General features: G+C 54.9%; 7 protein-coding genes across 7 annotated transcripts; 3 read left to right on the forward strand and 4 right to left on the reverse strand.

Moving 5' to 3' along the window:
- Positions 1–28: 28 nt before the first annotated feature.
- CkaCkLH20_00896 (aldehyde dehydrogenase) lies at positions 29–1,678 on the reverse strand (the record flags this gene model as incomplete). Its single annotated transcript, XM_038883616.1, has 3 exons — positions 29–1,040; positions 1,129–1,497; positions 1,557–1,678. The coding sequence occupies 3 exons, from the start codon at positions 1,676–1,678 to the stop codon at positions 29–31; spliced, it is 1,503 nt and encodes a 500-aa protein (XP_038751211.1).
- Positions 1,679–3,969: 2,291 nt separating this feature from the next.
- On the forward strand, positions 3,970–5,574 carry CkaCkLH20_00897 (amino acid permease family; the record flags this gene model as incomplete). Its single annotated transcript, XM_038883617.1, has 1 exon — positions 3,970–5,574. The coding sequence occupies one exon, from the start codon at positions 3,970–3,972 to the stop codon at positions 5,572–5,574; it is 1,605 nt and encodes a 534-aa protein (XP_038751212.1).
- Positions 5,575–7,006: 1,432 nt separating this feature from the next.
- CkaCkLH20_00898 (peroxisomal copper amine oxidase) lies at positions 7,007–9,154 on the forward strand (the record flags this gene model as incomplete). Its single annotated transcript, XM_038883618.1, has 2 exons — positions 7,007–7,109; positions 7,170–9,154. 2 exons carry the CDS (start codon positions 7,007–7,009, stop codon positions 9,152–9,154), a joined length of 2,088 nt encoding a protein of 695 aa, XP_038751213.1.
- A 1,026-nt stretch (positions 9,155–10,180) lies between these two features.
- Positions 10,181–11,566, forward strand: CkaCkLH20_00899 (uncharacterized protein; the record flags this gene model as incomplete). Its single annotated transcript, XM_038883619.1, has 1 exon — positions 10,181–11,566. One exon carries the CDS (start codon positions 10,181–10,183, stop codon positions 11,564–11,566), a length of 1,386 nt encoding a protein of 461 aa, XP_038751214.1.
- Positions 11,567–11,917: 351 nt separating this feature from the next.
- CkaCkLH20_00900 (uncharacterized protein) lies at positions 11,918–14,263 on the reverse strand (the record flags this gene model as incomplete). Its single annotated transcript, XM_038883620.1, has 3 exons — positions 11,918–13,086; positions 13,145–13,400; positions 13,460–14,263. The coding sequence occupies 3 exons, from the start codon at positions 14,261–14,263 to the stop codon at positions 11,918–11,920; spliced, it is 2,229 nt and encodes a 742-aa protein (XP_038751215.1).
- Positions 14,264–15,048: 785 nt separating this feature from the next.
- On the reverse strand, positions 15,049–16,806 carry CkaCkLH20_00901 (uncharacterized protein; the record flags this gene model as incomplete). The annotated part of the gene is made up of 2 exons (XM_038883621.1): positions 15,049–16,601; positions 16,677–16,806. The coding sequence occupies 2 exons, from the start codon at positions 16,804–16,806 to the stop codon at positions 15,049–15,051; spliced, it is 1,683 nt and encodes a 560-aa protein (XP_038751216.1).
- Positions 16,807–18,654: 1,848 nt separating this feature from the next.
- CkaCkLH20_00902 (uncharacterized protein) lies at positions 18,655–26,344 on the reverse strand (the record flags this gene model as incomplete). Its single annotated transcript, XM_038883622.1, has 8 exons — positions 18,655–18,821; positions 18,901–19,600; positions 19,666–24,017; positions 24,069–25,089; positions 25,162–25,524; positions 25,593–25,861; positions 25,960–26,104; positions 26,156–26,344. 8 exons carry the CDS (start codon positions 26,342–26,344, stop codon positions 18,655–18,657), a joined length of 7,206 nt encoding a protein of 2,401 aa, XP_038751217.1.
- Positions 26,345–26,759: the final 415 nt, after the last annotated feature.

Raw genomic sequence — 26,759 nt, forward strand, 5'->3', positions numbered from 1 at the left:
ATTCAGCTGAGTAGAGACCAGCAAAAGTCTACAGCTTTGATGGTATGGCCAGATTTACATGGACGGCCTTGATGTTTGAGTAGGCAGCAAGTCCGGCCTCGCCCAGCTCCCTACCGATTCCGCTCTGCTTCACGCCACCAAACGGAATACGCCAATCGCTGTCGTTACTCGAGTTGATCCACACCATGCCGGCCTCGATCTTCTTCGCTACGGTGTGGGCACGGGTCAAGTTCGTGGTGAAGATAGCGCTTCCCAGACCGTACTGCGTATCGTTGGCGAGCGCGATGGCCTCTTCCTCAGACTTGAACCGACAGATGACGACGAACGGCCCGAACACTTCCTCCCTGAAGATTCTCATCTGGGGAGAAACCTCGGTGAACACCGTGGGCTCGACGAAGTAGCCATCGGCATCAGGTCTGAACGGCCGGCCACCAAGCTCGAGCTTCGCGCCCTCCCGCTTGCCGATGTCGACATAGGAAAGCACCCTTTCGAACTGCGCCTTCGTGACCTGGGGGCCCTGGAAGGTGGTCTCCTCGAAGGGGTCGCCGACCCTTGAGATCTTGGTCACCCGCTCCCGGAACGCCGCCAGGAACTTGTCGTAGACGGCGTCCTGGACCAGGATGCGCGACGTCGCGGTGCATATCTGGCCCTGGTTGGACATGATGCCGGCGTGGGCCCAGTGGACGGCGGTGTCCATGTCGGCGTCGTCGAAGACGATGAGGGGGCTCTTGCCGCCCGTCTCGAGCGTGATGTTCTTGAGGTTGTGGCTCGCCATCTTCATGATTTCCTTGGCTGTGGCGGTGGACCCGGTGAAGGCGATCTTGTCGACGTCCGTGTGGGATGCGAGGGCTGCGCCCGCGACGGCGCCGAGGCCGTTGACGATGTTGATCACGCCGGGCGGGAAGCCGGCTTCGACGACGAGGTTGGCGAAGTATAGGATGGAGAGGGGGGTTTGCTCTGCGGGTTTGAGGACGACTGTGCAGCCTGTGGCTAGGGCAGGGCCCAGTTTCCATGCAGCCATTGCCAGGGGGTAATTCCAACTGCGTAGAAACGTGGTTAGCCTTTTGGATCTCGGAATGGTTCTTGTGCCAGCTCAAGGACCAAGATGGGGGGAAGAGGAATCCTTACGGGATGATCTGGCCGCACACTCCAACCGGTTCGCGGACGGTATAAGCGAATTTCTCAGGCGTGGTCTCGATTACCTGGCCAAATACCTTGTCTGCGAAGCCGCTGTAGTATCTGAGCGTCTCGATGGCCTCAGTGAGGTCCTCATTGAGCGAGACCAGGTACGGCTTGCCGTTGTCCCAGGTTTCGATCGTGGCCAGGGTCTCGCGGTGCTCCTCCATCAGCCCGACGAGGCGCGCCATGAGCTTCCCGCGGTCCGAGGCGGGTAGTTCCCGCCAGCTCGGGTGGTTGAGGGCTTTTCGTGCCGCTCGCACGGCCGTGTCGACATCTTTGCCCGTCGCGGCGTGGACGGAGACGATTTCTTGTTCGTTGCTGCGAGGACGGGTTAGCGATGAGAGTGACGGGCTTTCTCGGAGTGTTGAGATTCTTACGTGGGGTTGATGCTGGCTACTTTGCCGCCATCGGAAGACTCTACCCATTGGTTGTTGATGAAGAGTCCTGTAGGTTGAAGGTAGCTTCGCCCATTGGGGGCTGTGAGCTTTACGGATGCCATGGTATGAGGTAGGCGACGGTGTGATGCGACGATGAGGGTAGGTGCTTTCCCGAATAGCAGGTTCCTTCATGTGTCATGGGAGGATTATTCGATGGAAATATTCCATTAGATGCCTCGGAACTTCATAGCTTCTTCGCGACGTCCTCGGAACCGAGGTGCGAACAAACCCCGGATCTCCATTGCCGGTGCCTTTGGGCGAAGATGGTCAGTGCCAGCTACCCACCATGCCTCGCAATGCATCTCGTGGCATCACCCATGAAGCAGACCGTGAAACCAGACCCGTACTGCGGAGTAGGTACGTGGAGGTGCTCCGGCCCGGTATCTATCCCACCGGCTGCTATTCGACGTCAAAGAGATACGTAAAACTCAACGATTACGAAGTGCAATCAGTTGCGAACTTGGTGATTATCGCATTGGTGTTGAAGGATCTTTGGCGGCAATGTCCCTCGGTGAGGTCACATCTCCAAAACGCAAGATGACCAAATAGGAAAGAAAAACGGCCAAGCTGCAAGCCGTCGGCCTCGTAAACCCCACCCTGCCAGGAACCGTCTTCCAGCTCACCGAACAAGGATGCTACTGCCGCGCAACCGCTATCAGATGGCGCGATGCTGAAAAGGGAAAGAAATTGGGCCAAACTCTCGTGGGACATGGTACTTTTTATACTATCCTTCAGTTCGTCTTATCCGATACTCCCTGGGTTGCCGTCAGACGTCAATCCGCATGCTCCATGCTTCTCCGCATATTGGAAGCTTATGTGTCCTTCCTTAATCGACGTCTAGTGCTGTAATTGAGATCTCACATCACAATAATTCGTTAGTAACAACTTGCATGAACAGCAACCGGTCGGAGCTGTCTCAATTGTCGCTACAGCGCTAGCTGGGTCACGTATGTATTCTCCTGTAGGAACAGTTGAATATAGGACCTTGTTCAGGATGTATTCTCGAGAAGCCGCATGACCTTCTGATTCCTAAAGGCTAGAAGTAAGCGCATTTGAAACTGGAGAACTACTTATTCATAGCAGAACCGGAGCTTAATGAGTCTGGTTCCGTTCATTTCTGACATTTTTGGGAGCGGGAGTTGTTATAGCCACAACTTCACATCTAGCTGATGTACAACCCGGCATTGCGGCGCAAAGCAAGCTAGTCGTTGACTTTTATGCCTATCTGATGTTACATGTAGAAACAGCTTGCTCATACAGTCGACTTCACAAATTTCGTACAGTCCATGTTAACAATATGGCTATTGCAGTTCGCAAATCGAGCAAATACGTAGTCAACATCCTAGCCCTTGGAGTTCGGAAAAGACACTTATATGCAGCTGCCATGATGTTTTTAATATACGCGTCAACTATCACCATCACTGTGGCCCGTCTGTTCTCTCGTGTTGGAGTTATCTATTAATATTGCAGGGCAAAAATCACAGTTCCTCCGCGTTATCAAGTCACCCATGCTCAGCGGAGCCTTCGAGTGGGTATCGGGCGGGGGTCATTATCAGTTGGTCCTCGCCGTTGCAAATCACCAGGCTACCCATGACTCTGCAGTCCAGGATCCCACTCAGGTTAGGGCACTGACTCGATGCAACCGGATCACCCACACGGCCAAGTGTCGATACCAGTTCCACGGGTCTTACCCCGCGATTTGAAACTGTCAATTCTTTCAACTCATACGTAATGAAATCCATCGCGTGGCTATCTGTAAACCTGGGGTAAAAGCTTCATGCTGTGATGAGATATTCGTGATGGTGGGTGAGAAACCTACGGGAGGATCAACGTCGTTTGGGTATTTCGACTACCAAGGACAACCTACCCACCGACCGCCGACCGGACCGTGACCTTGATGAGAAGTTGTGGCCAGTCACTTTCCCGAGACATGCTGAGAAGAACCGGGACAAGTAGACAATACAATTCGACAGTGCTCAACACGTCAATATCTCCGTATCAAACTGCTGTACACACGACTTTACTACGAAAGACAATGAGAATGGGATGCGGCTTTTATCAGACCCAACCTAGTCCGCAATAACGTTGCAACAATCAGGCTCCTTATCAGTTGGACACCAATACGTCTAAAAGTCTAGGGTGTATTCGGTCATTGCGCATCCGTTCCTTGTTCTCGACCCATCCTTGTAGTTCATATAAAAACCATTCAACTCCAGCTCGCAACCCCCTATGCAAAAGACACATCAACCAGCCCGTCTCTCTCATTGTCGAAGACAACTCAAAAGCGTCCCGAACGCAGAAACCGAAGTCCTCTTTCGACCCTCTTGACGATTTTCCTTCAGGAAACAAAGTTATGGAGAATGACCCGGAATCGAACTTGAAGCATCTAGACACGGCAGACCAGGCCGCCCAAGATGCGCAGGACCTCGCCTACCTCGGCCACGACCAGGCCCTCTCGCGCAAGTTCAGCACGACGAGCATGCTCTTCCTCGCCGTCTCTGTGCTAGGCACCTGGTCCACCTTCGCCCAAGGCCTCTCGAGCGGCCTCACCAGCGGCGGTCCTATCGCCATCCTCTGGGGTCTTGTACTCGTCGCCTTCTGCAACATCTGCGTTGCGGTCTCGCTCGGCGAGCTCTGCAGCAGCATGCCGACCGCTCTGGGACAGGCGTACTGGATCTCCCGCCTCTGGCCCGGTCCCGCGGGTCGTTTTACCTCTTACCTCTGCGCCTGGATCAATACCTTTGGCTGGTGGACGTTGTCGGCATCGCAGCTCGCTTTCATGACCAACTTCATCCTGAGCATGAAAGTCCTCTTCGTCGAGGACTGGGCCGAGGCCGGGGTCGGATGGATCAACTTTTTGCTCTATCTGGCCGTTACTCTTGTGGTCACGGTCGTCAACCTCGTCGCCTGCCGAAGAGACGCTATCCTGCCGGCCTTTAACAACTTCGTGGGAGTCTGCTTCATCGGGCTCTTTTTCGTCTTTTGCCTCGGGCTCCTTATTTCCGTGGGCGTGAGGCCGGGCCTGCAGTTCCAGCCGGCTTCGTTTGTGTTCGGTCGATGGATCAACCAGACCGGCTGGGGAGATGGGGTGACCTGGTTCACGGGTCTCGTCCAGGCCGCGTACGGCCTCACTGCCTTCGACTCGGCCGTCCATCTTGCTGAGGAAATCCCGGCGCCTCGCAAGAACATCCCGCGCGTGATCTGGCTCTCGGTCGTCCTTGGAGCCATCACCGGGTTCATCTTCATGGTGGCCTGTCTGTTCTCCATCCAAAACATTGACAACATCTTGAACCCGGTCACCGGACTCCCCTTCATGGATCTCCTCCACGAGGCCATGGGGCTTCAGGGGGCTACAGTGCTTCTCTCCCTCTTCATATTCAACGGCATGGGGCAGGCTGTCAGCATCCTCACGACCGCGTCCCGTCTGACTTGGGGCTTTGCGAGAGACGGCGGAATCCCGTGGAGCGCATACTTCTCCGGGGTCAACGAGACCTGGAGGGTACCAGCGCGCGCCCTGTGGCTTCAGGGAGGCATCATCGGTCTCATCGGTGTCCTCTACACGTTCGCCAACACGGTGCTCGAAGCCATCCTCAGCGTCAGCACGATTGCTCTCACCGTCTCCTACGGAATGCCAATCCTGACCGTCCTTCTCGTCGGCCGCGACAAACTCCCGCCCGGAGAGTTCAGATTGGGACGCCTGGGCCCCGTCATCAACTGGATCTCGGTCATTTACTGCTCCATCACCACTGTATTCTTCTTCTTCCCGTCAGCGCCTAATCCGGCACCGGCCGACATGAACTACGCGATCGCCGTCTTCGGAGTCATGATGGTCGTGACCCTGGGCTTCTGGGTGGTCAAGGGACGGTACACGTACCTGCAGACTGCGGATGCCGAGGTGCGGATCATCGAGGCGCAGAATGCAGAAGTCACGACCGCGCCGGTTCATCGAAAGTCTTGAATGGAAGAGAAGAACAGAAATTTGCATCTTATTTTTTGTACACTTAGTCCATTTTCTTGGAATCAGGTTAACCGTTAGTGGCGAATCCGACTTGATTAATCTGAATGATACCAAATTTTGAAAACAATAAAGCCCCAAATACGTTTCTTGAAAAGACATTCAAACTTAAAGCTGTCCCATGTCGTGATCTCAGCAGCCCAATTCGTCTCCAAACCAGGGAGCGGCCGACCGATGCTGCTCCGGTGGCGGCGGATGTGGGGTTGTCACCTCCGGGCTTGGCACACCGCCCCACCGTTCCGTTAGCGTCTCACGCTAAATCAATGCCGAATCAGCCGCTGGGCCACGCGATCTGCGTGGTCGATTTTCTTTCCTAATCGAGTAAGTAAAGTGCCCGCGTCCGCTCCCCGCGGCCGGGCACGCCCCAAACCGCCCTCGATGGTATGCTTTCTCTTGGTTTTATCAGTATCGCGCTTGATAGCCTCGCCTTGGATCGTATCGCGCTCGATTAGTATTCACTGACGTCCCGGCCGGCAACAATGCCGGTCGAGCACACCCCCGGCCCGGTCGGCGCCAGACTCCACGGGCGCCGCTGCGCTGAGATACTGGAGGGGGCTAGACCCCTCCCCCTATGCGTTCCACCACAGAATGGAGCGGGGAGGGGCGGACAGCGCCGAACTCGTGGCCCCGAGCAGAGTTCCTCCAAGGTTCCTGACATCGGCTTGGTGGAATGGCACGAACCTCTACAGGATAGTCGGCCTCCTACGCGACCTTGATGATGAGAAATAGACGATATTGGCCGGAACGGCTCATCACTCGATCATCAATGTCAACTCTTCTTCCGTGGCAGTCCTGCAAAGGCTCACTTCCTGCCTTCGTGTGCCTATGCGGGGCTTGTATCGATCTAACATTTAAATCTCCGGGGGAGGTGTACATGAGTCGCCGGAAGTAGCACTTCGCAAGGGGTGGAGACCGATGGGAGGTGGAGGTTTGTTGGACAAGGACACCCGGAGGCAGGGTCCAGCTCCAGCGGTGGAGGTACGCATCCGAGTCGATAGCGATTGGATCGCGGTCTGGGACGCCGGGATCATAGGCTGATATTGCACGTCGAATTTATTTTACGTTTGATATCAGGATAATTCGGACTGTTGCTCAGGCTAGCCCTCGTACGACTGTTGCCTGTCCAGAGAGCCCGACATCACTCTGCCCATCTATAAGTACGAGGTTGCCGCGAATTGGTCTTGGACGTAACTTGTTCTCCTTCTCTCCAAGGACTAAATCCAGAAAATCACTTACCCTCTACTCACCAAAGCTTCGTCTAACAGACAGAACAGAGCCTCCAGGCCTCACTTCATTCCACACCAACAATCGACCTTAGGTCGAGCCTCCAACACCACTCGTATGGCAGAGTTGCTCAGCCCAGACAGCCCCCAATATGATTGCAGACACCTCTTCTATAGCCGGTTACACCATCTTCCGGGAAGGGCCCAACGACGCCGTTCCAGATCTATCTACGCAAGGTCTAGTACATCCTCTGGGTAAGTCTCTCGGGAACTCTCGTTCGTGGTTGCCGGGCTAATCATTGCCTCACCGCGTAGATCAGCTATCGATTGAAGAGATCCAGCGCGCCGCCAAACTCATCAAGGACCATGCTAGCCCCAAGACCCTCAAGTTCAACTGCCTGACCCTGCGCGAGCCCAAGAAGAACGAGTACGCCGCCTTCAAGGCCGGCCGCGGCCCTCGCCCGGACCGCCGCGCCTTCGCCATCGTCATCGACAAGCTCTCCTCCCAGGTCTCCGAGGTCGTCGTCAACCTGAAGACCTCCGCCGTCGAGCTCTGGAAGGACGTCTCGGATGTCGCGCCCACCCTCACCCTGGAGGACCTCGACATCTGCGAGAGCGTCACGCGCAAGGACCCCCGTGTCATCCAGGCGTGCCGCGAAATCGGCATCTATGACATGTCCAAGGTCTTCATCGACGCGTGGGCCATCGGTTTCGATCACCGCTGGGGCACCGATCGCCGTCTGCAGCAGGGAATTGTCTACTACCGCAACTCCCCCGACGATAACCAGTATGCCCACCCGCTCGACTTCTCGGTCGTCGTCGACACCGAAAAGGCTGAAGTCTTGTCTGTTGACATCCGCCTTGTGAACGGCGAGCGGACCAAGGTGCCCCTCGAAGAGCACAACTACCTGCCCGCCTTCATTGGTGACGGCTACCAGAAGGACAAGCTCAAGCCCATCGACATCACCCAGCCTCAGGGCGTCTCGTTCCGCACGTCCGGCAACGAGATCTCCTGGGCCGGGTTGAAGATGCATGTTGGATTCAACTACCGGGAGGGTATTGTTCTTTCTGACGTCCGCATTGACGATGAGGGGCGCGAGAGAAGCCTTTTCAACCGCATCAGCGTCGTCGAAATGGTCGTGCCCTACGGCAACCCGGACCCCCCACACCACCGCAAGCACGCGTTCGATGTGGGCGAGTACGGTACTGGTCTCATGACCAACTCCCTCAAGCTCGGTTGCGACTGTAAGGGTGTCATCCACTACATGGACGCTATCATGGCCGTCAGCACGGGAGAGGCAGCCATTGTGAAAAATGCCATCTGTATCCATGAGGAAGACAACGGGCTGCTGTATAAGCATACCGACTACCGCGACGGCACCGTCATCTCGGCTCGCGATCGTAAGCTCATCATTTCGCAAATCATCACCGCTGCGAATTATGAATACTGCTTCTACCATACCTTCCTCCTGGATGGTACTTACAAGCTGGAGATCAAGCTGACGGGCATGCTGAACACCTACTGCATGCACCCCAGCGAGACCGCGGCCCCGTTCGGTACAGAGGTCGCCCCGGCCATCAACGCCCACAACCACCAGCACATCTTTTCCCTCCGCGTGGACCCCGAGATCGATGGCCCCAACAACTCCATTCTGCAGGGCGACGCCGTCCCCGCCGACGAGCCCCTGGGGTCTCCCGGAAACCTGTACGGCAACGGCTTCTATAACAAGAAGACGCCCCTCAAGACGGCCTGCGGTGCCGACTACTGCCACGAGACGGGCCGCTCCTGGGACATCATCAACCCCAACAGCATCAACCCGGTGGCCAAGAAGCCGGTGGCCTACAAGATCCTCAACAACAACTGCCCGACGATCCTCGCCAAGCCGGGAAGCATGGTCTGGAAGCGGGCGGGCTTCGCGCGCAAGGCGCTCTGGGTGACCCCGTACAAGGACTATGAACTGTTCCCGGCGGGCGACTACGTGTGTCAGTCAAGCGGCGAAGAGGGACACCCGTACAACGAGACGGTGGTGGACTGGGTGGGCAGAGGCGAGTCGATTGAGAACACCGACATCGTCTGCTACGTCCAGTTCGGCCTGACGCACTTCCCGCGCACTGAGGACTTCCCCGTGATGCCGGCGGAGCCCGTTGGCGTCATGATCAGGGCGTCCAACTTCTTCAAGAAGAACCCGGCGCTCTGGGTGCCGCCTTCGATTGTGGCTGTCGACAAGACCTCCAAGGATGCGTTTTCCAAGTCTGAGACCGCTGGTTCTTGCTGCGGTAGCAGAGACAGCAAGCTGTAGGGGATTTCGTGACAGAGTGCCCTTGATCTGCCTGGATGTGGCCTTCGTATGAGTTGATAGGAGACCGGGGTCGATTGTCTTATAGTTTGAATATTTTAGCACAGTCTTTTCCGTTAAGTAAAATCAATTTAAGCCATCATTATTGGTAATTTTCGTGGTTCCTTGTGCTTCCTCTGCGGTACACACGCTTTCCGACTGTTGGTTGATGTGAGCTTCGATGTGCTTCGTGGAGTCGTGAAAGGATGTCGTTACGTGATTGCATCGGATACGGGAATCCCTTGGCGGTCTTATCTAAGCGCCAAGGATATCCCATCAAGGTGCTTCAATGACGAGACGGGAGTGAACGATCCCCATGATCTCCTCGGTTGAACTTTCCATTGGCTTGGAATTCCCGGATAATCCTGTAATTGGCTGCTGCTGCATGAACATTCGGCCGAAGATCCGCTCCGAGGTTCATCCGGCTGATAAGCTGATAAGGCGGTTATCTTTCTAGTGGAGCTTAGGGTGCTCTGAGAGGCGCTCCAGGGGCGGGCCTGCCCACTTCCCTGGGCCGTAATCCGGGGAAGGTCCATTCTAGAACCGTACAAGTTCCCCTCCCGCCCTTCCATCTAGCCGATAAGTTGCGTCTTGCATTTCACCTACACTGATGCGGGCGACATTCGACAAGTCCTCAACTACATCTTCGTCCAAAATTACAGAGAAACGTCTTTCGTCCGATCGATCCACCTTATCGCTGCCGCATGCTAGCGTCCAAATCGCAATTGCCAATTGAACAACACGCATGGCCGTCGACCTCGAAAAAGAGTGCCCGATAGTTATGGAGGATGTGAGTCGAGCTCGCCCGTCTTTCAGATGAGAGGTCCGTTGCAATAAGTCCGTATGCTGAACTGAATCTCTCTTCCCACAGACATTGATGCTTATCAACGCCTGCTGCAACGTCCGAACCCACGGAGAACCCACCGTCTCGTTCCATTTCGGCATCAAACGCAAGTGCATGACCAATTTCTAAGTCAATCGCCGCAAAGAATGCCCGCAAATCGTATCAGGATCGTCAAGGGCTCTTGCTGGCCTTGCAAGAAGCGACGCATCAAATGCGACCTCTCCAAGCCGGTCTGTCGCCGCTGTGCCTCTGTCGGCGCCACCTGCGACTACAACAGCCGCCTGATAAGATGGAGCACGCGTCCGAGCCCTCATGTGCCTCCCGCGCACAGCATCACCCGGAACGACGTGCATTTGACCGTGTCTATCGAGGTTTGCGAGCGGCGTGCTCTCGATTACTTTCACTGTCGAGTCTGGCCCCTCCTCTCTACTTCAGAGGAGCCATGCGCCCCTCCGACCCCAATCGCCTTGGAATCCCGAGTTGTGCTGCTTGCTGCTTGCGTGCTGTCCGACTCCCACAGGTTGTTGCAGGACGGCAAGCATAGCCATGACGTGGTTGGCAAGAAGCGGCTCGAGTGCCTCGCTGCCGTGAGGACCGAGATAGAAGTCTGCTGTGCTAACGCACAGGGCAATGAGCCTTTGATTGGACTCCTCTACGCAGTCATTCTGTTGTATTTTGACGACGGGTACATGGGATGCATCGTTAGGTCGGCCTCGACCTCGAGCCACTACAGCGGTATTCTGGCCATCCTGGGACGCTTGGGTGGTATCGAAGCCGTGGTGCAGATGGCCCCCGAGCCGCTGCATATGTTGCTGTCCGAATTTGCCACGACGGACCTCACGACATCCATGATCCAAGGAAAGCCTCCGTTCTTCTCCCCGGAAGTATGGGATTTGCTTGATCAAGGGCCGGTGTGGTGGGGTCGTGACCCCTTGGAAAGATACTCGCTTGCGTCTGTCTTTCGCGAGATCGCCAACATGGGCCTCTATTTACAGGCGACGGCTGACATGATCGAGGAGTTTTCCATGGAGCGTGTTCGTCAGTTCGAGGCTGCACTCCGTCCCGTGTATGCGCCTCGGACTCTCGAAGACTCCAGCGGCCGGAGCCCTTCCGAGGCATCCGAATCCTCCTCCGCCACGGAGGCCGAGGCTGTACATGCCTTCACTCTCATCCGCATATTCCAACACACCGCCTTGCTGTATCTATACAGGGCGATCTGTGGCCTCCCGACCCGTCACCCGCTGGTCCAGCAGCATGTCAACTCGTGCCTCGCGTGCATCTTTGAGATACCACGGCAGGCGAAGGTCCTCAACTGCATCATCTTCCCGCTATTCGTCGCCGGAGCCCATTCCACGTCGCCACAAGAGCAGGAAGAAGTTCTTGAAATGACCGATGTGGTATACGATGGCATGCGGTTCGCGTCTATTGAGGCCGTTAAGTCTGTCTTCAAAGCGGTGTGGTCGTCCAATTCTGGGGACATGTCTTGGCTGGAGATGTTTAGACATCTTAGTCCCCACGCCTTGGTGCTATGATTTGTCGAATGTCCTACCTTTGAGAATGTTATTGAGAGTGTTGTTGTTTTACTTGAGTTGTCTCAGCAAAACATAGGATCCTACTTTATCCAGATTAGCTCACGTCCAGACCGATCTCATGCATCCCGCGTGGTTCTTCATGCATCCCGCGTGGTTCTAGCCCCACGAGTTACAGGGTTGCACATGAGTACACTTGGCATCGCATCGCATTGTCTCGCACTTCACTTAGTCCTTAGATACGTTTGTCTCGTTGCCATCATTCTATACCACTATCCTCCAGGACCGTCATCCGTCTTTCATCAACGTAACACAACATGAAATCGAGATAAGCCCTTTCCGCCTTTAAGATCTCTAATACCCAGATCCAATCTTGGTAAGTACCGACGCCTTCTTGACGCCAAATCTCTGCGATAGGGTCACCCACGATCCGACATAGCAAAGAGCCCTGAACGACCTGGCATCGGCGCCGTCCCCGAACGCCCTCTCAAGCGCATCCTCCACAATATCGAAGTCGACGAAGCCCAAACCATCAACCGCCTCTCGGGTCAGGATTTTCCGGAACATGCGGTGCAGGGGACCGTCTCGGGGCCACTTCGTCGGGGCCAAGAACGGGTGCTTCTTCCTCAGGTAGAGCTCGTCGGTGATGTACGGACGAGCAGCCTCGCGCAAGATCCATTTCTCCGTCATCGATCGCAGGGCCGACCCGGCGCTTTTCCAGAGCACGTCATCCTTGCCGTCGCCGTCTCCCGCGCCCGTCTCTTCCGGCAACGCGTAGGCGAGCTTGACGCTTGGGGGCAGCGCGTTGACGTACTCGGTCAGGTGGTGGTCGAGGAAGGGTGTTCGCGCCTCGACGCTATGGGCCATCTCGGTGCGGTCGCCGAGGCAGGACAGGAGGACATTGGCGAGGGAGCTCTTGTTCCACATGTACTGCGCTGTATGAAGCGGGTGCCAGCGGTCTCGCATCTTGGCCCGCACCTCGGGCGAGTGAGAAGCCATGACCGTTTGTCGGCAGTCCAGCTGTCCTTTGTACCCTTCCCTCACCCACGGCGCAAAGAGACTCATTGACGGGTGCCAGGAGAGGAGGTTCTGAGGCATCGTGTTACCGTTGACGTCCGCCAAGAGACCGCCGTCGCTCGGCGCGCTCTCGTACACGTCGGCTCCGATTGCGCGCCAGATGGCATTCATCTCTGCGCCCGCGGCCTTTTGCATCTCGTTCCGGAGCTCGTGGTTCCTCGCCAGAAGCGAGTCGGGCTGCGACAGGTCCGGTTCGCGCAGGTATTCGCACGGGAAGTACGGGTACCCGGCGAAGTGCTCGTCGGACCCCTCGCCCGTCAGCACAACCTTGACGCCGTGCTCGTGAGGCAGCGTCGACAGCGCGAACTTTGCCACGCTGTTGAGATCGAAGTGGTGGTGTTCGCAGTGGAAGGCCGTGTCGGCGAAGTCGTTGGCGAGGGACTCTTCCGTGACGTCCTTTTTGATGGTCTCCACGCCCAGCCACTTTGCCGTGCGATCTGCGATACCTGCGAAATGATGTCAGCCAGCTTGTCCCGTCGTTTTCGTGGTCTTGGTAAATCTTACTTGATTCGTCGTAACCGGACTCCTGGGGGAACCGCACGCTGAAGCAGGCGACTCGTGTTGCGGCTTCATTGCCGATCTTGACGTGGTCCTTCCTAGCCAGTTCGGTGACGATGCCCGCCACAGCGGAGGAATCGATTCCGCCAGACAGATAAATTCCGACGGGCACATCGGCGCGAAGCCTCAGGCGAATGGACTCAACCAGGCGCTCGCGAACCCCGAGAACCATCTCCTCAACAGTCCGAGTCTCAACCTTGGTCTGATAATCACGTCAGCATCGTCAAAATTTAAGAAAAAATGAGGAGGAGGAGCTGGTACCTTGTCGGCATATTCAGCATCCCAATACTTGTGCGTCTCAATGCCACGCTCCTCCGTAATCTCCATCCAATGTCCCGGAAGGACCTTCTTCACCCCCTTAAAAACCGTCCGGTCATCCATCATCCAGCCGCCATCGACCACCGCAGCAACATCCCACTCGGGCTCCCAGCCCATGGCCAAAAACGCCTTACTCTCAGCCGCCAAGAGCAACCTGCCCCCAGCCTCGGTCCAAACCAGCGGCTTGATGCCGAACCGGTCGCGACAGGCAATGACGCGCCTGCTGGCGGGTCTCTCGTCATAGAGCACGAAGGCGAACTCGCCACGGAGGTGCTCGAAGAGCCCCGGCGCGCCGTGGATCCTGTACAGCGCCAGGACGAGCTCGCTGTCGCTCTCCCCCCTGAACCGGTAGCCGTGCTCGGCGGCGCAGAGCGTGCGCAGGCGGTCGTGGTCGTAGATCTCGCCGTTGACGACGGCGTGGATCCGGCCGTCGTCGCTCGTCAGGGGCTGCGAGCCGCTGGGGGAGAGGTCGTTGATGGAGAGGCGGCAGTGGCCGAGGCCGACGCTGGCGTCTTGGCTCACCCAGACGCCGGACTCGTCTGGGCCGCGGTGGTTGATCTTCTCGACGGAGGCGTGGAGTTGTTTCCGGAGTTTGTCGACGCTCGAGGTTCCGTTTACATGTCCGTTGATGCTTGCATTCGTGTTGCCGTTGGCTTTGCCATTGACGTTGCCGTTGGTGCTGCCATTGGTGTGTTCATTGGCACGAGCCGTCCGTGGGAGTGCAATACTTGCTGTAATTCCGCACATCTTTTTGGGATCTTCTCAACGAGACACTCAATCTGGTTCAAGAGCCGAAGTTGATCACGAGGAGACGGTTGCTGGATGTTTGGTGTTTTTAGACCTCAAACCACGAAGCCTAGTTCTATCATTGATCGCGACTGTCTATGTTGGATACCCAGTCATCGTATTACAATATCAGATGTCTTCACGTGTATGTCAAAGCCTCCATCTCAGCTGGTGTAACCCGAAGGCTGACTACATCGCGGCGTTGGCCGTGATTGGTAGATGGGCTCGGCCCGAACCAAATCGGGCAATATCACTCCCCAAACGGAGATCGCTGGAGCTCTTGTGGGAGAACGCCACTCGAGTTCGACCAAATATAGCCATCGCCGTATGGTTTGGGTTTTCTCCCGACATCGAGTACGCTAAAGTCGTTTGACGATTCCCATGGCTACGGAGTCAGCATGACTTGTCTAAGTCTTCGTAAGCTTTTGAGAGACTATGTTGGTCCTAAGTGAAGCGGACACTATGAAAAGATGATTGGTGAAGAACTATGATAATGCTACATACACACTTTTAATTTCTAGATAATTGACAGGTGAAAGTGCACGTATCCTTAGTGTCGTGGTGAAACATCTACCCCAATCATAACTGCCTGGAGCTTGTAAACCGAAAAGCAGCTACTCGTTATTGTTTGGAAATGTTTTCAAGGCGCTCAAAGCTTTGATCATAACAAGTGAATAATCTTCAAAATTCACGAAACTATACAACACCTTTAAGAAAGGATATGCGAATTGCTATGTTGGCCCATTTTAGTCGGCCCTCTTAGATGGCGATGGCCACTCGGTACGCCTAGTCGCGCTCGCGTAGAAGTTTACCGGTCTGGTAACCAAGAACTCCGGATCATACACCACAGCCTCCGGAGAGGAGTCCTCCCAGCGGTAGTTGTAAAGAAGCTGGATCAACACCATCTTCACTTCCAGCAGCGCCAAGTTCAGACCCACGCATCCTCTTCGCCCCGCGGCAAAGGGAGTGTACACCCCCTTCTTCCCCAGATTGCCCGCAACGCCTCCCTCCATCCACCTGTCCGCGTTGAAGATCGTCGGGTTATCCCAGTGAGCGGGGTTCTTATGCAGACTCGGAAAGCACGGGATCACCACGGAGCCCTTGGGAATGAGGTAGCCGCCAGGTAGGACGACATCTTGCCTCGCGTTCCGCGCTGTCTGAAAGCTCGGGCTGTGCATCCTCTGCGTCTCCTTCACAAAGCAGTCGAGGAACCTCATCGCGTGAACCTCGTCGTACGTCCAGGGGCGCTTCCCGTCTTCGCCGTGGTCGACGAGCTCCTGCAACAGTCGCTCTTGGTTCCCGGGGTATTTGACGAGCGAATACAGCGCCCAGGATAGCAGCGAGGCGCTGGTTGTGAACCCGGCACCCAAGAGGACCACAACGTTGGGGATTAGGATGTCACGCGGCAGACCTTCTTCCTTGTCGTCGCGTGCCCGGCTCAGAAAGTCCGCCACGCACGAGGCGCGCAGAGAGGATGCCGGGTCTGACAAGGGAAGCGTGCCGCCGTCCGCCATCGTGCACTCGTCGATCGCCTTCTCCACGTTATCCCATAGCATTTGCTGCACGACCTTTAGGCGGGCCGGGTCACCGAAAGGAAGGCTACCGTACCACTTCGGTCGCAAGCTCGTCTTTTTCATGAGAGACAGGAACTCTCCAAAGAGCCGAATGGTCAGCGCGGGAGGGTTGTTGGGGGCCTTGAAGTGCTCCAAGTCCTGTCCGACCACGACCCGCCAGATGACCTGGCCCGCCATCTTGAACATGTAGTGATAGACGTTGAAGGCCAAGCCGCGTTCTGCCAGCTGGTCCAGCACCGGGAAGATCGACCGTGCGGACTCTTGGACTAGAGGCAGGTGATGGGCCACGGCTCGCGGGGAGAGGGCCGGCGGGATGAATTTGTGCGCGACGGGGAAGGCGGGAGAGTCGCTGTCGCAGGTGAACAGGGACGACTGGAGCTGCATGTAAAAGAGGGGATGCGAGGGGTCGGAGGTTACTTTGGTGAAGAATTCACCCTCGCGGAGGACGTGGCGGGCGATTTCCGGGTCGTTGGTGTGATAGATCGTGGTGCCCATATTCGTTGTCTTGATGACCGGGCCGTATCTTGAGAATAGCCGGTCGTAGTTGCCCAGAGGATCAGGGTATATCTCGTAATGATTGCCAACGAGTGGGAGTCCTTTTGGCCCTGGCGGTGGCCGGACGGAAGCGTGATTGAGAGCTCGAATCTCTACTGGTTTGGTGCAGGATTTGACATCCTCGAGGGACGAGAGCTCGCCACCATCGTGGCTGCTATGGAATCGAAGAGCTGTTGCAGTACTAGTCAGCTCAATTCATTGCTTAGACATAGTGCTTGCAGACGAAGTAAGATGAGGGCGCGTACAATTCGTGTCTGCAAAGGAAAACAGCCGTCCAAGATTCGAACCGAGTTGCTGCAGCGTTTCAAACGTGGAGACATCTATTTCTCGACGGTGACCATCAACACCTTGACCGATGAAGAATTGCTGCTGCATTTTGCCCGTCACTGGAGTAGTAGAGATCACCCTAAGAAGCAAGTATGCTTAATTTGGTGTGATTGCAAGTTTTGTGGAACGACCATCGTTCATATCATGAACAGTCGAGGACGACATTATGGCACTGCTTTCATGTTCAACGTCTACCAATTCCATAAAGCTTGTCGCAACTCAAATGGAAGCTATCCCCAGTTGAGACTTCAGAAATTTCGTGTAAGACGAGCTAAGCGTCAACGTAAGATCATAGTTGCTGGCTCGGTCCGAGCCAAATATGGAAGTAGGATTTCCAACTCAGCCTCCCTAAGGGATTCTTGGCTTTGGGTCAGTGTTTAAGAAATTCGAAACAGGATACAATACTCGCGCTTTTCTGGTTGTGTATAATGACAGAATATTTCGAAATTACCCCATGCCCAAGGATCTTCACGAAGCAATCATATAGAAGAAAGCTATTTTGTGCACAGAGGGCAAGAACACCTGCAGTCGCTCAATCTTTGTCATCATAACCTTTTGTCTCAGACCCACCACAATCATGACAAACTCATTGACTGAAACCATCACATCTAGTCAACTCGAGCAACACAAAACTCGACAAGACTTATGGGTAGCAGTGTACGGCCAAGGTATGCAAACTTTGAGGAAGCAATCAGAGCACTATGGCAATGCTTAACAACAAATACAGTGTACGATTTGACTGCTTTTGCCGAAGATCATCCGGGAGGAATCGACGTTCTCACAGAATGCGCCGGCACTGATGCCACGGAGTCGTTTGACTTCGCCGGTCACACAGCAGACGCAATCGATACCATGAAGCGCTTTCTCGTTGGTCGATTGGCCGACGCCAGCGACGTCGAGATGACAGCTGGAAATAAGACATCAGAAACGCCCAAAGAAGCCCAGCACACCAAGCTTTTAAAGTCGAAAATGAACGGGCAGGTCGCAGGCCTTCTGCGCAGGTCTTTGAACTCGATGGGATGGCTGCCGCGGGGTCTCGCCCTAGGCCTCCCAATATTAGTTGCGGTGGTATACGGGAGCACTTTGAGAAGCCATGTCACCAGTAGGCACGGCAGTGGAGGGGAGACAGAAGGGGAGTTTGACCTGATACACGTCGTTGGTACTGCTCTTACTCTTGGTTCTTTGATGAGTTGTGTACTGGCGGGTTATATGTATCGCCAGTTTAGCAAGACGTTGAAGCAGGAAAGGGATGTGTTCTCCTACCCACCTGTGATCCCTCGGATCGTTCGTCACTGATGAGGAGGTCAATAATTAAGTCTATACTTCAATGGCTGAATGATCAAATGTTATTCAAGAACAACGACGAGCAAAAGGAATACGTTTTGCGTGAATGGTACATCTGCAGAGTGTTCTCAAGGCTTGAATGATAACAACATATCTATGTTTGGCAAGCACGCAGCTACAGGTAGCATGGGATTTTAAAATGTTTTTGAAGGGCCATTGAGGGCAAGACCACAACTCAAGGTGAGCAGTCTGTGTACATGTTCGAAGAGCTGGGCGACCCTCTGACAAACTATGTCAAATTCTGTGTGACTTACAGCTTCTTAAGTCATTTGATAAGAGATCTTTGTGAGCTGGGAATGGAATCAATGAGTCATCATGGGTTCTCTCCCATCGTCCCCATGCGCCTTCCTATTTGTGACGAGGCTGGATTCGTATGTAACCTCACAGTAAGATAGAATATCTCTAAGGCTGTGAGGGAAAAAGAGTATTGGCAGTCTGATTGCGAGTAGAACAATCTAAAGTTTCAAATAAAAGAGAAAACGCCCAGTCTATATGAAGATCAGAAGAAAGAAATCAAATCCAGTTCCAAGTCATCCTTCCACTGGGCTGCCCTCACACATCCGTCTTCTCGACCTCCAACTTCAACAGTGTGCTTCTTGCTGCAATCTTAGCGGCCAGATCAGTCAGCGGGGTTGCGCTCAACAACTCGAAGACAGAGACGTCACTCTGCATCTCTCGCAGGGCTCTGTTCCGCATCTCGACGGCCTTGAGGGAGTCAACTATTGGAAACGTTAGCAATCTGTAATACCAGTTGACAGCACACTCCCTCAATGACTGAGATTGGAGCATTCGGCTTACCTCCAAACTCTGGGAGCGGCTTCTGTCCGTCCACCTCATCAATCTCGACGCCGATGGCCGCCGCAACCTGTGTCTTCAGGCTTTCCTCAACGGCAGCGGCAGCGTCTCCAAGAGTGGTCGCCTTGGCCAGCTTCTCGCCCACACTCACGCCCTTGACGATGCCGCCGGCAGCGGAGCTGGATTGGACGACGCGATGGTCGAACTTCCTGTCCCTCTCGAATCCGACAGCTCCCTCTTCCCGAGCCAAGGAGTCTCCCAGGCCCAAGACCATCTGCGGGGGAATTCCCTGCCCGTCCGCGGTAGATCCGTTCATCACAGCACGCAGGGCAATCCGAAGCTCGTCGAGCGTGCATTGCAGACCGTTCCATCCGTGCTGGTACTTGTGCAGGTAATTTTCGAGGTCACCAAACTCGCCAGCCGAGGTGAAGTGCGACGAGTCGGAGACCAGGCCCACGTCGATACTGGTCGCCGCGATGTTGAGATGCTTTCGCGCGTAGTGGGCGAGCGCATCTTCGAAAGTGTTACCGGATGCGTAGTTGGCCTGGGCCGTGTTTCCAATGACGCCCGTGATGGACGAGAGCATGATGAAGAAGGGAGCGTCACTCGCCGAGAGTTGAGCGAGGAGGTTACGAGATCCCCGCGTCTTGGGCATGAATGCGCGGGTCCATTTCTCGTGCGTCATGTTGTCGAAGATGCTGTCCTGCAGAGTGTGTCAGTTCTCCCTAATCTGCTGGATCAAAATCGTCGGACGGCATTTGTACTTACCTCCAAGACCATCGCGCATTGGATCAGTCCTTTGATAACCCGGCCCTCATCCTTCAGCTTGCCAAAGACTTGCACCACACTACCAGTGTCGTTCACATCGCACTTGAAAGCCTCAGCAATGATGCCTCGGCTGCGGAATCCCTCCAAGTCGGCTTCGTTCTTGCTGCCGCCAGACCTTGACAAGAAGACCAGGTGTTTGGCACCATGGTCAATCATCATGGAAGCGATGTCGAGACCGAGCGCTCCCAGTCCACCAGCGAGGACATATGTGCCCTGCTCATCCAAAGCCAGCTTCTGTGCAGGAGCAGGGGGAGTCAAGACCTGAGCCGATTCCTTGATTGCAAGTACCGCTTGACCGTGCTGATGTTGAGAGACCCAGTCGACTGCCTGAGCGGTGTCAGTCACGGAGAAGACAGCGGTTGGGCTGATTGGCGCAATCGGGGCGCTGAACGCCTTCTGGAATAACGACTTAACGACCTCGGGCCTGGCCTTTTGCACGCGGTCGATGTCGATGCGGGCGAGGGTGGCGTTGCGCTTGTGAGCGGGCAGAATGATTTCAGGAGTGTTCGAGGTCGAAATAGCCAGATCAACGAAGAAGCCAAACTCTCCAAGAATGTTCACGGATGCCAAGACAGAAGGGCCGTGATCGCCGCCGCTGAGAATCACGTCTACCCCCTGACCGTTGGTGACCTGCTCGATGGCGCCGAGGAAGTATTGCAAGTTGGAGTCGAATATGCATGCCGTAGAAATCCCGAATCTTTCGGTGAGAATCTCCTTTTGCTCCTTGGTCGCGATCAAGGCGAACACCTCAGCACCAGCTGACTTGGCCACCTGCACTGCTGCTTGGCCCAACGCGCTGGCGGCATCGTGGATGAGTACCTTCTGTCCACTGCCCAGACTGGCAACGTTGAGGAGAGAGTACTGAGCCGCAATGAAGGCATGGGGAAGAGCGGCCGCTTGCTCTGGGAGAAGCCCGGCCGGAATAGGTGCGACGAGTGACTCTTGCTGGCGGACGTGAGTCTTGCACGTGTTCGTTCCAAAAACCACCACTCGGTCGCCGGCGCTGACGGTCTTGACGTGGTCACCGCAGCTCACAACGATACCAACGGCTTCTTGGGCCGAGGAAGGAGATGGGACGGCGGCTTCACTAACAGCGGAAGATGAGGCCGGCATGCCCACAAACTCCACCCGGATCTCGACCTCGTCAGGTTGCAGTGTCGAACCGGCTTCTTCGTCTTCAACCCAGAGAAAGTCAGACTCAACAGCTGGGTCGAGCTTCATGGGTTTCCCGACTTCAGCCAACGAGCTTCGCACAGGCTTCGCAAGACCGCTAGCCAGTTGCAAGTCGCCATCAAAACCAGACTCTTCGAGTGCGCGAGGAATGTGAATAGCACCTTGGAACTCGGCGTACTCCATCTCCGCTTCCTTGCCCAGCGATGCTCGCCAGACATTAGCAACCAAAGAGGCGTTTTCATTGTTGGTAATGTCGAAAGCGCCGGATAGATCTAGGTGCGGCAACGACGACAAGGAGTACTCATTGCGCATGACACGCAGCAAACCCTGAGCAGGAGCAAACTCGACCCCGTTAGCCCAGGACTCAATGACACCGCCTCGGGTGACCCAGAAGAGGTGTTCCATAGAGGATACAAGTGACTTGAAAGAAGTGAATTGTTCTTCATTCCAAGAGTAGATGAGAGGTGATTCGAGTTCGAGGAGAGATATGACGTGTTTTCCGGTTAGGCTACCCATGTTGCTAGGGTCAAGGGTTGTGGAATGCACCGTGACATTGGAACAGGAGAGAATCGCGGTGAGACTTGATGCGAAAGCAGATGCCGAGGCGGATGGCTGGGCCGGGACGAGTAGGTGGACTTCGGAGGGTATCTCCTCAGTCTCAGAGACGGATTCGGAGGCCTTCTTTGCCGCCATGAAGACGACATCAGAGCCATGCGAGACCTCAATGATGTTTGAAAGCTTCTCGGTCTCCAAAATGGCCTTTACTTCGCTCTTGAATGCACCAGTTGAGACAATGACGAGTTGCCCTTGGGGGCGCAACATCTGCTGGGCCTCAGCAATGACGGTGTGAGTGTCTTTGGCGACACTAGATGCCACCATCAAAACCAGGTCCTGGGTGTTGTCTCCAGCAGGGAGATCTTCAGCCTTGGTCGCAATGTTCCAGAGCCCAATATCTGGGCTGGATCCCGGGTTCTTAGACCGCAGTGACTCCAGCTCTTCAACACTTGTCGTCACAAAAGTGGTCTTCGTAAGCCCTTCGCGTTGGCGAGTACGAGTCTGTACGTCATGCAGAACGTGAGAAGCGTTGACGGAGCCATCCCCGAAGACCACGAGAGCTTCAGCTACAGGCTTCTTGTGAGTCAGGCGGTCTAGCCACGAACCGAGAAGACTCTGCTCTTGACCCTGAAGCCTCACAATATCCCGATCAGACTTTATAAAGTCAATATCTTCGCTCCACTCAACACGAGCACACTTGTTCTGGGCCCTCGCAGCATCAGAACCAGGGCCATCGGCAGATGTGACCTTGCGCAGAGCGAATCCCTTGACAATGAGCTTGGGTGCAGACCAGGCCTCATCAGAAACGATCAAGTTTCCGACAATCTCATGGCCGTCTTGGGAAACATAGCCGAGGTTGCCATAGCCGGAGAACCGACTGCCCGCGCCCTGGGGCTGTTCGGCGGCAACGAACATATCCTCAATGCTGTAAGGCACCGCTGCCTCGTCGACAGGCTTACCGTCGTTGACGGCAGCCAGAAGGAGATGGAAAATGGCGTCCATCGTGGCGGGGTGCATGACGTGCGGGTACTCGAAGTTTGCCGGCATGACTGACAGCGTGTCGGGGACGATGACCTCCCCATAGGAAGACTTCTGCGACGGGACTGCCGTCAGTGAGACCACGTTGCGGAAAAGAGGGCCATATTCCATCCCGATAGTCTGCAGATGGTCGTAGAAAGTGTCGACATCCACCTCCTCAACGGCTCCATTTCTGGCGAGATTCTTGTAAGCCTCAGACTGCTGAGTCCAAGCAGGATCCACAGGGGAGCTCTCAACTTCGCTCTCTGCAGTGGCATATTCGAGAGAAATTGTGCCGCCGCAGTGCTTAGTCCAGGACTTCCCAGTAGTGGTCGAAAAGATGGTGAACTGGAATTGGCCTGGGATGGTCTCGTGCGGCCTACAGCTAAGTCGAGTTTCCACCGGCGTGTCATCGCCCGAGGTCACTACTAAGCCACGCTCAAAGCCAACGTTCCTGAATCGGAACCCTTGGACCTTGACCGACTTGTCTGACATCTGCAATGCTCCCTCGAGCGCCATAACAAGCATGCCTGCAGCAGGGTATAGAATGGTGCCGGTGATCTTATGGTCCTCGATCCAGGGGTTCTCGGTGATTCTAAGGTAGTTCTTCCACCTGGGCTCCAAGCTGTTCTGAAGATCCTCTGGGACACCCAAGAGGTCGGTCCTAGGAGCTGACGGAAAGCGGTTAGATTTAGTCGAGTAAGCCTCGTGCCAGAAGCTTCTGCCGTGGTTCCATGGGTATGGCGGGAGATCCGTCAAAGCTTGGGGTCCCATCATGACAGACGTGCGGTCAGCTCCGCTAACGGCAGAGAGGTTGACTGCAACTCCCATCGCCCAAAGTTTGCCAGCCGCTGTCAGGGCGGTGTCATTGGCGTCCTTTCCACGCAGAACCATCGCCATGTATGGGGCTTCCTTGGCCGTTTTGCTGTTGCTGGCGGCAATGTTTTGTTGCACGGGACCTTGCAAAGCAGTATGTGGCCCAACCTCGATGAAACCATTCCAGCGAACTGGCATTGCCTTGCCACGACCTGTGGCGGAGACAGCAGTGTGGGAAAGGAGGGACGAGAGTGCCGCTGAGAACTGAACGGGGGCACACATGTTGTTCACCCAGTACTGGGCGTTCAACTCCTGAGGGTCGACTTGCTTTCCGGTAAGTGACGAGAACATGACGGTGTCACCGCCGGCCAGAGCCTCGACGTGACCAATGCGCTCCAGGTAGCCCTTGGAGACGTCGAGCATATGCGGGGAATGATAGGCCGTCTTGACCTTCAGCTTGCGAGCGAACTTTCCGTCTGCCGAAATTATCTTCTCGAGGATATCGATAGAATCGACGTCACCGGAAAGAGTCACGCTAGAGGGGCTGTTGATGCATGCGACAACGGCTGAATGTTCAGGAACTCGGGCAAGATAAACCTGTGCTTCCTCCCTGGACAAGCCAGCGGCCATCATTGCACCTTTGCGAGTGAGAAGACTGGAGCTCAGACCGCGGACGTACGCGATCTTAACAGCATCAGCGTGAGAAATGTAGGAGGCGGCATAGGCGGCGGCTGTTCGTAGTTAGAATATACCCTTCATAAAACACTGAATCCGCAACTTACCGATTTCGCCGCTTGAATGCCCGACTGTTGCCTTCGGCATGACAGCCCAGTGACGCAACAGGTCTACCAAAGCGACCTGGAGGACGGTGCAAAGGGTCTGACTGAACTCTGGAAGCGAGATCTTGGAGCGCTCCTCCTCTGACAACTCCTTGATAGCGTCCCACTCACACCCGAGCTGGTCGAGATATGTCTGCGACTTTTTGACGCTCTCTGCGAATACAGGGTTGCTGAGGAGCTGCTTGCCCATCGCCGGCCACTGGGCACCCTGTCCAGTGAAGATGAAAATCAAGTTGTTGTCCTGGCGTGAGGAGCGCTTCAGCTTGGGGAGACCCTTGGAAAGCTGTGTCTTGAGCTCAGCAAGCGACGAGGCTACAGCAAAGCTGCGGAAGTCATGGTGCGAACGTCGAACAGCGAGCGTGTAAGCCAAGTTTCCGAGGTATCGAGTGTCTTCTTTATCGAAGCTAGAGCTTGGGAGCTCATTCGAGTACAACGATGACAAGCGCTGAATGCCGGTCTGATCCTTGGTGGAGAAGACGAACAGTTGAGACGCTGCTCTGCGGTCGAGCTCGCTCATTGGCGTTTCGGGTCCCAAGCTGATACCCGACTCGGAAGAGTTCTCACTAGAAACGTGAACTCTGGTGTTGTGATTACCGACCAGACCGCGAGTATTGAGATAATGGTAGGCATCATCGAGAATGGCGTGTGCGTTCGCGCCACCAAAGCCGAAAGAGTTGATACTGATCCGGCGTTGGCCGGCACTGGGCCACTTCATGGTTGATGACGGCAGCTTGATGTTCCACTCATTCAGGGTCAGTTGAGGGTTCACCCGCTCAACTCCATATGTTGGCACGAGCATGCCCTTCTCCAAGCAGATGAGGGCCTTGAAAACACCAGCCAAACCTGAGCAACCCTCAGTATGACCGACACTAGGCTTGATGCTGCCCACGTAGAGAGGACCAAGTCCCTCCGCAGTTCGAGCTGCACCTAGGGTTGATGCAATAGCTCGAAGCTCAATGGGGTCCTACAAGAGAAAGTCAGCCAAGTTGTCTCGAGTTCGACTGCGCCTACATCTTTAGCATTTAAGAAGACTTACTCCGACGGGTGTACCAGTTCCGTGACTCTCGAAGTACTGCGTTGACGACAAGGGAAGTCCGGCCGCATCGTAAGTTCTCCGGATGAGCTCAGCCTGAGCGTCCGAGCTGGGCTGGGTGATGCTAGGCGTTTTACCGTCCGCATTGGCACCAGTATGACGAATCACAGCACGAATAGTATCGCCGTCTCGAATAGCGTCAGAAAGACGCTTCACAACAAGACATCCAATACCCTCTCCACGGCCATATCCATTGGCGCGGTCGTCGAAGGTGTGAGAGATTCCTTCAGGGCTCAACATGTGCATGGCGGAGAGCTGATGCATCGTGTTCGGGTTAAGAATCAGGTTGACTCCCGCAACAAGACCCTAGTACAGGTAGGCTTAGTGAAATGATTCTCAAGTAGCAAGCATTATAAAATCCGAAGAAGTCTTACCATATTGGTCTCCTTGAGCTTCAACGACTGGCAGGCCAAGTGTAGTGCATACAAACTTGAGGAGCAGGCCGTATCCAGCGTCAAGCTAGGGCCACGGAGACCGAAGAACCAAGAAACCCTGTTTGCAGTCATAGCCTCACTGATGGCCGAGGCAGCAGTATGGCCGAGGTCGTAGATGTCATGGAGTGACAACAACTCATAGTCATCAGTCATGCAGCCAACGTAACAACCCGTTTGAGAGTTCATCAAACTCTCCACAGGTATACCAGCTGCATCGCTGTCAGTGACTCAACTCACAGGAGGCTGGGAACATATTGCGAAAAGCCATTTTACACGCTCATTATGTAAAAAGGACCATGTTACTCACCATTCTCAATGCTCTCATAACTGATCTCGAGAAGAAGCCTCTTGACTGGGTCCATGGAGGCAGCCTCCTTAGCCGTTGTTGAGAAAAACGGCGCATCGAAGTGGCTGATGTCTTGATTGAGGAAGTAACCGTGCTTGACAGCCATCTAGAAAGTTTCAGTATAATGACCGTCATAGGATTTTGGAAATACACTTACGGATCCCTTGCGGTCCTGGTCCGGGTGGTATAGGACATCGGCATCCCAACGATCAGCAGGGATCTTGCCATGACCAGTTCTCTCATGGCTGATCATATCCCACAAGTCGCCCAGAGACGAAACTTCACCGGGGAGTCGGCATGCAGCGCCAATAATGGCGATAGGCTCTTGCTGGTCAATCTCTGACATCTTGAATGCTGATGATGAATTGCTTCGTTTAGGTTGCGGCCTTGGGGACGATGTCAATTGCGGCTGTGAAGCTCTAGTATGTCTATGATGAATTGAATTGATGAGAACAAAGCTGTATTGACAAGGTTTACAACAGGTTTTTGGATGACTTGATATGGCTATTTTGAAATGCTATTCCAAGCTACATGCCCTTATCTCGACAAGATCAAATGTGGCCGACTGGGTAACAACGCCGAAAACGCCTTGGGAGTCTTTGCAGTACGCATCTGCAAAACACCGAAGCTTGCAACACGATCTTTTTCGACCAGTAAACTACATGCAACAACGTTAGAATGTTTCCTTCCGCGCAGCTCAGCTGTCTTGCGAAATGTGGCTGAGTCTCGCCGTTCCAAATCTGGTTGTCAGACTCGGCAAC

The sequence above is a fragment of the Colletotrichum karsti genome (assembly GCF_011947395.1).
Source record: "Colletotrichum karsti strain CkLH20 chromosome Unknown Scaffold2, whole genome shotgun sequence".
Classification (NCBI taxonomy): Eukaryota; Fungi; Ascomycota; class Sordariomycetes; order Glomerellales; family Glomerellaceae; genus Colletotrichum; species Colletotrichum karsti.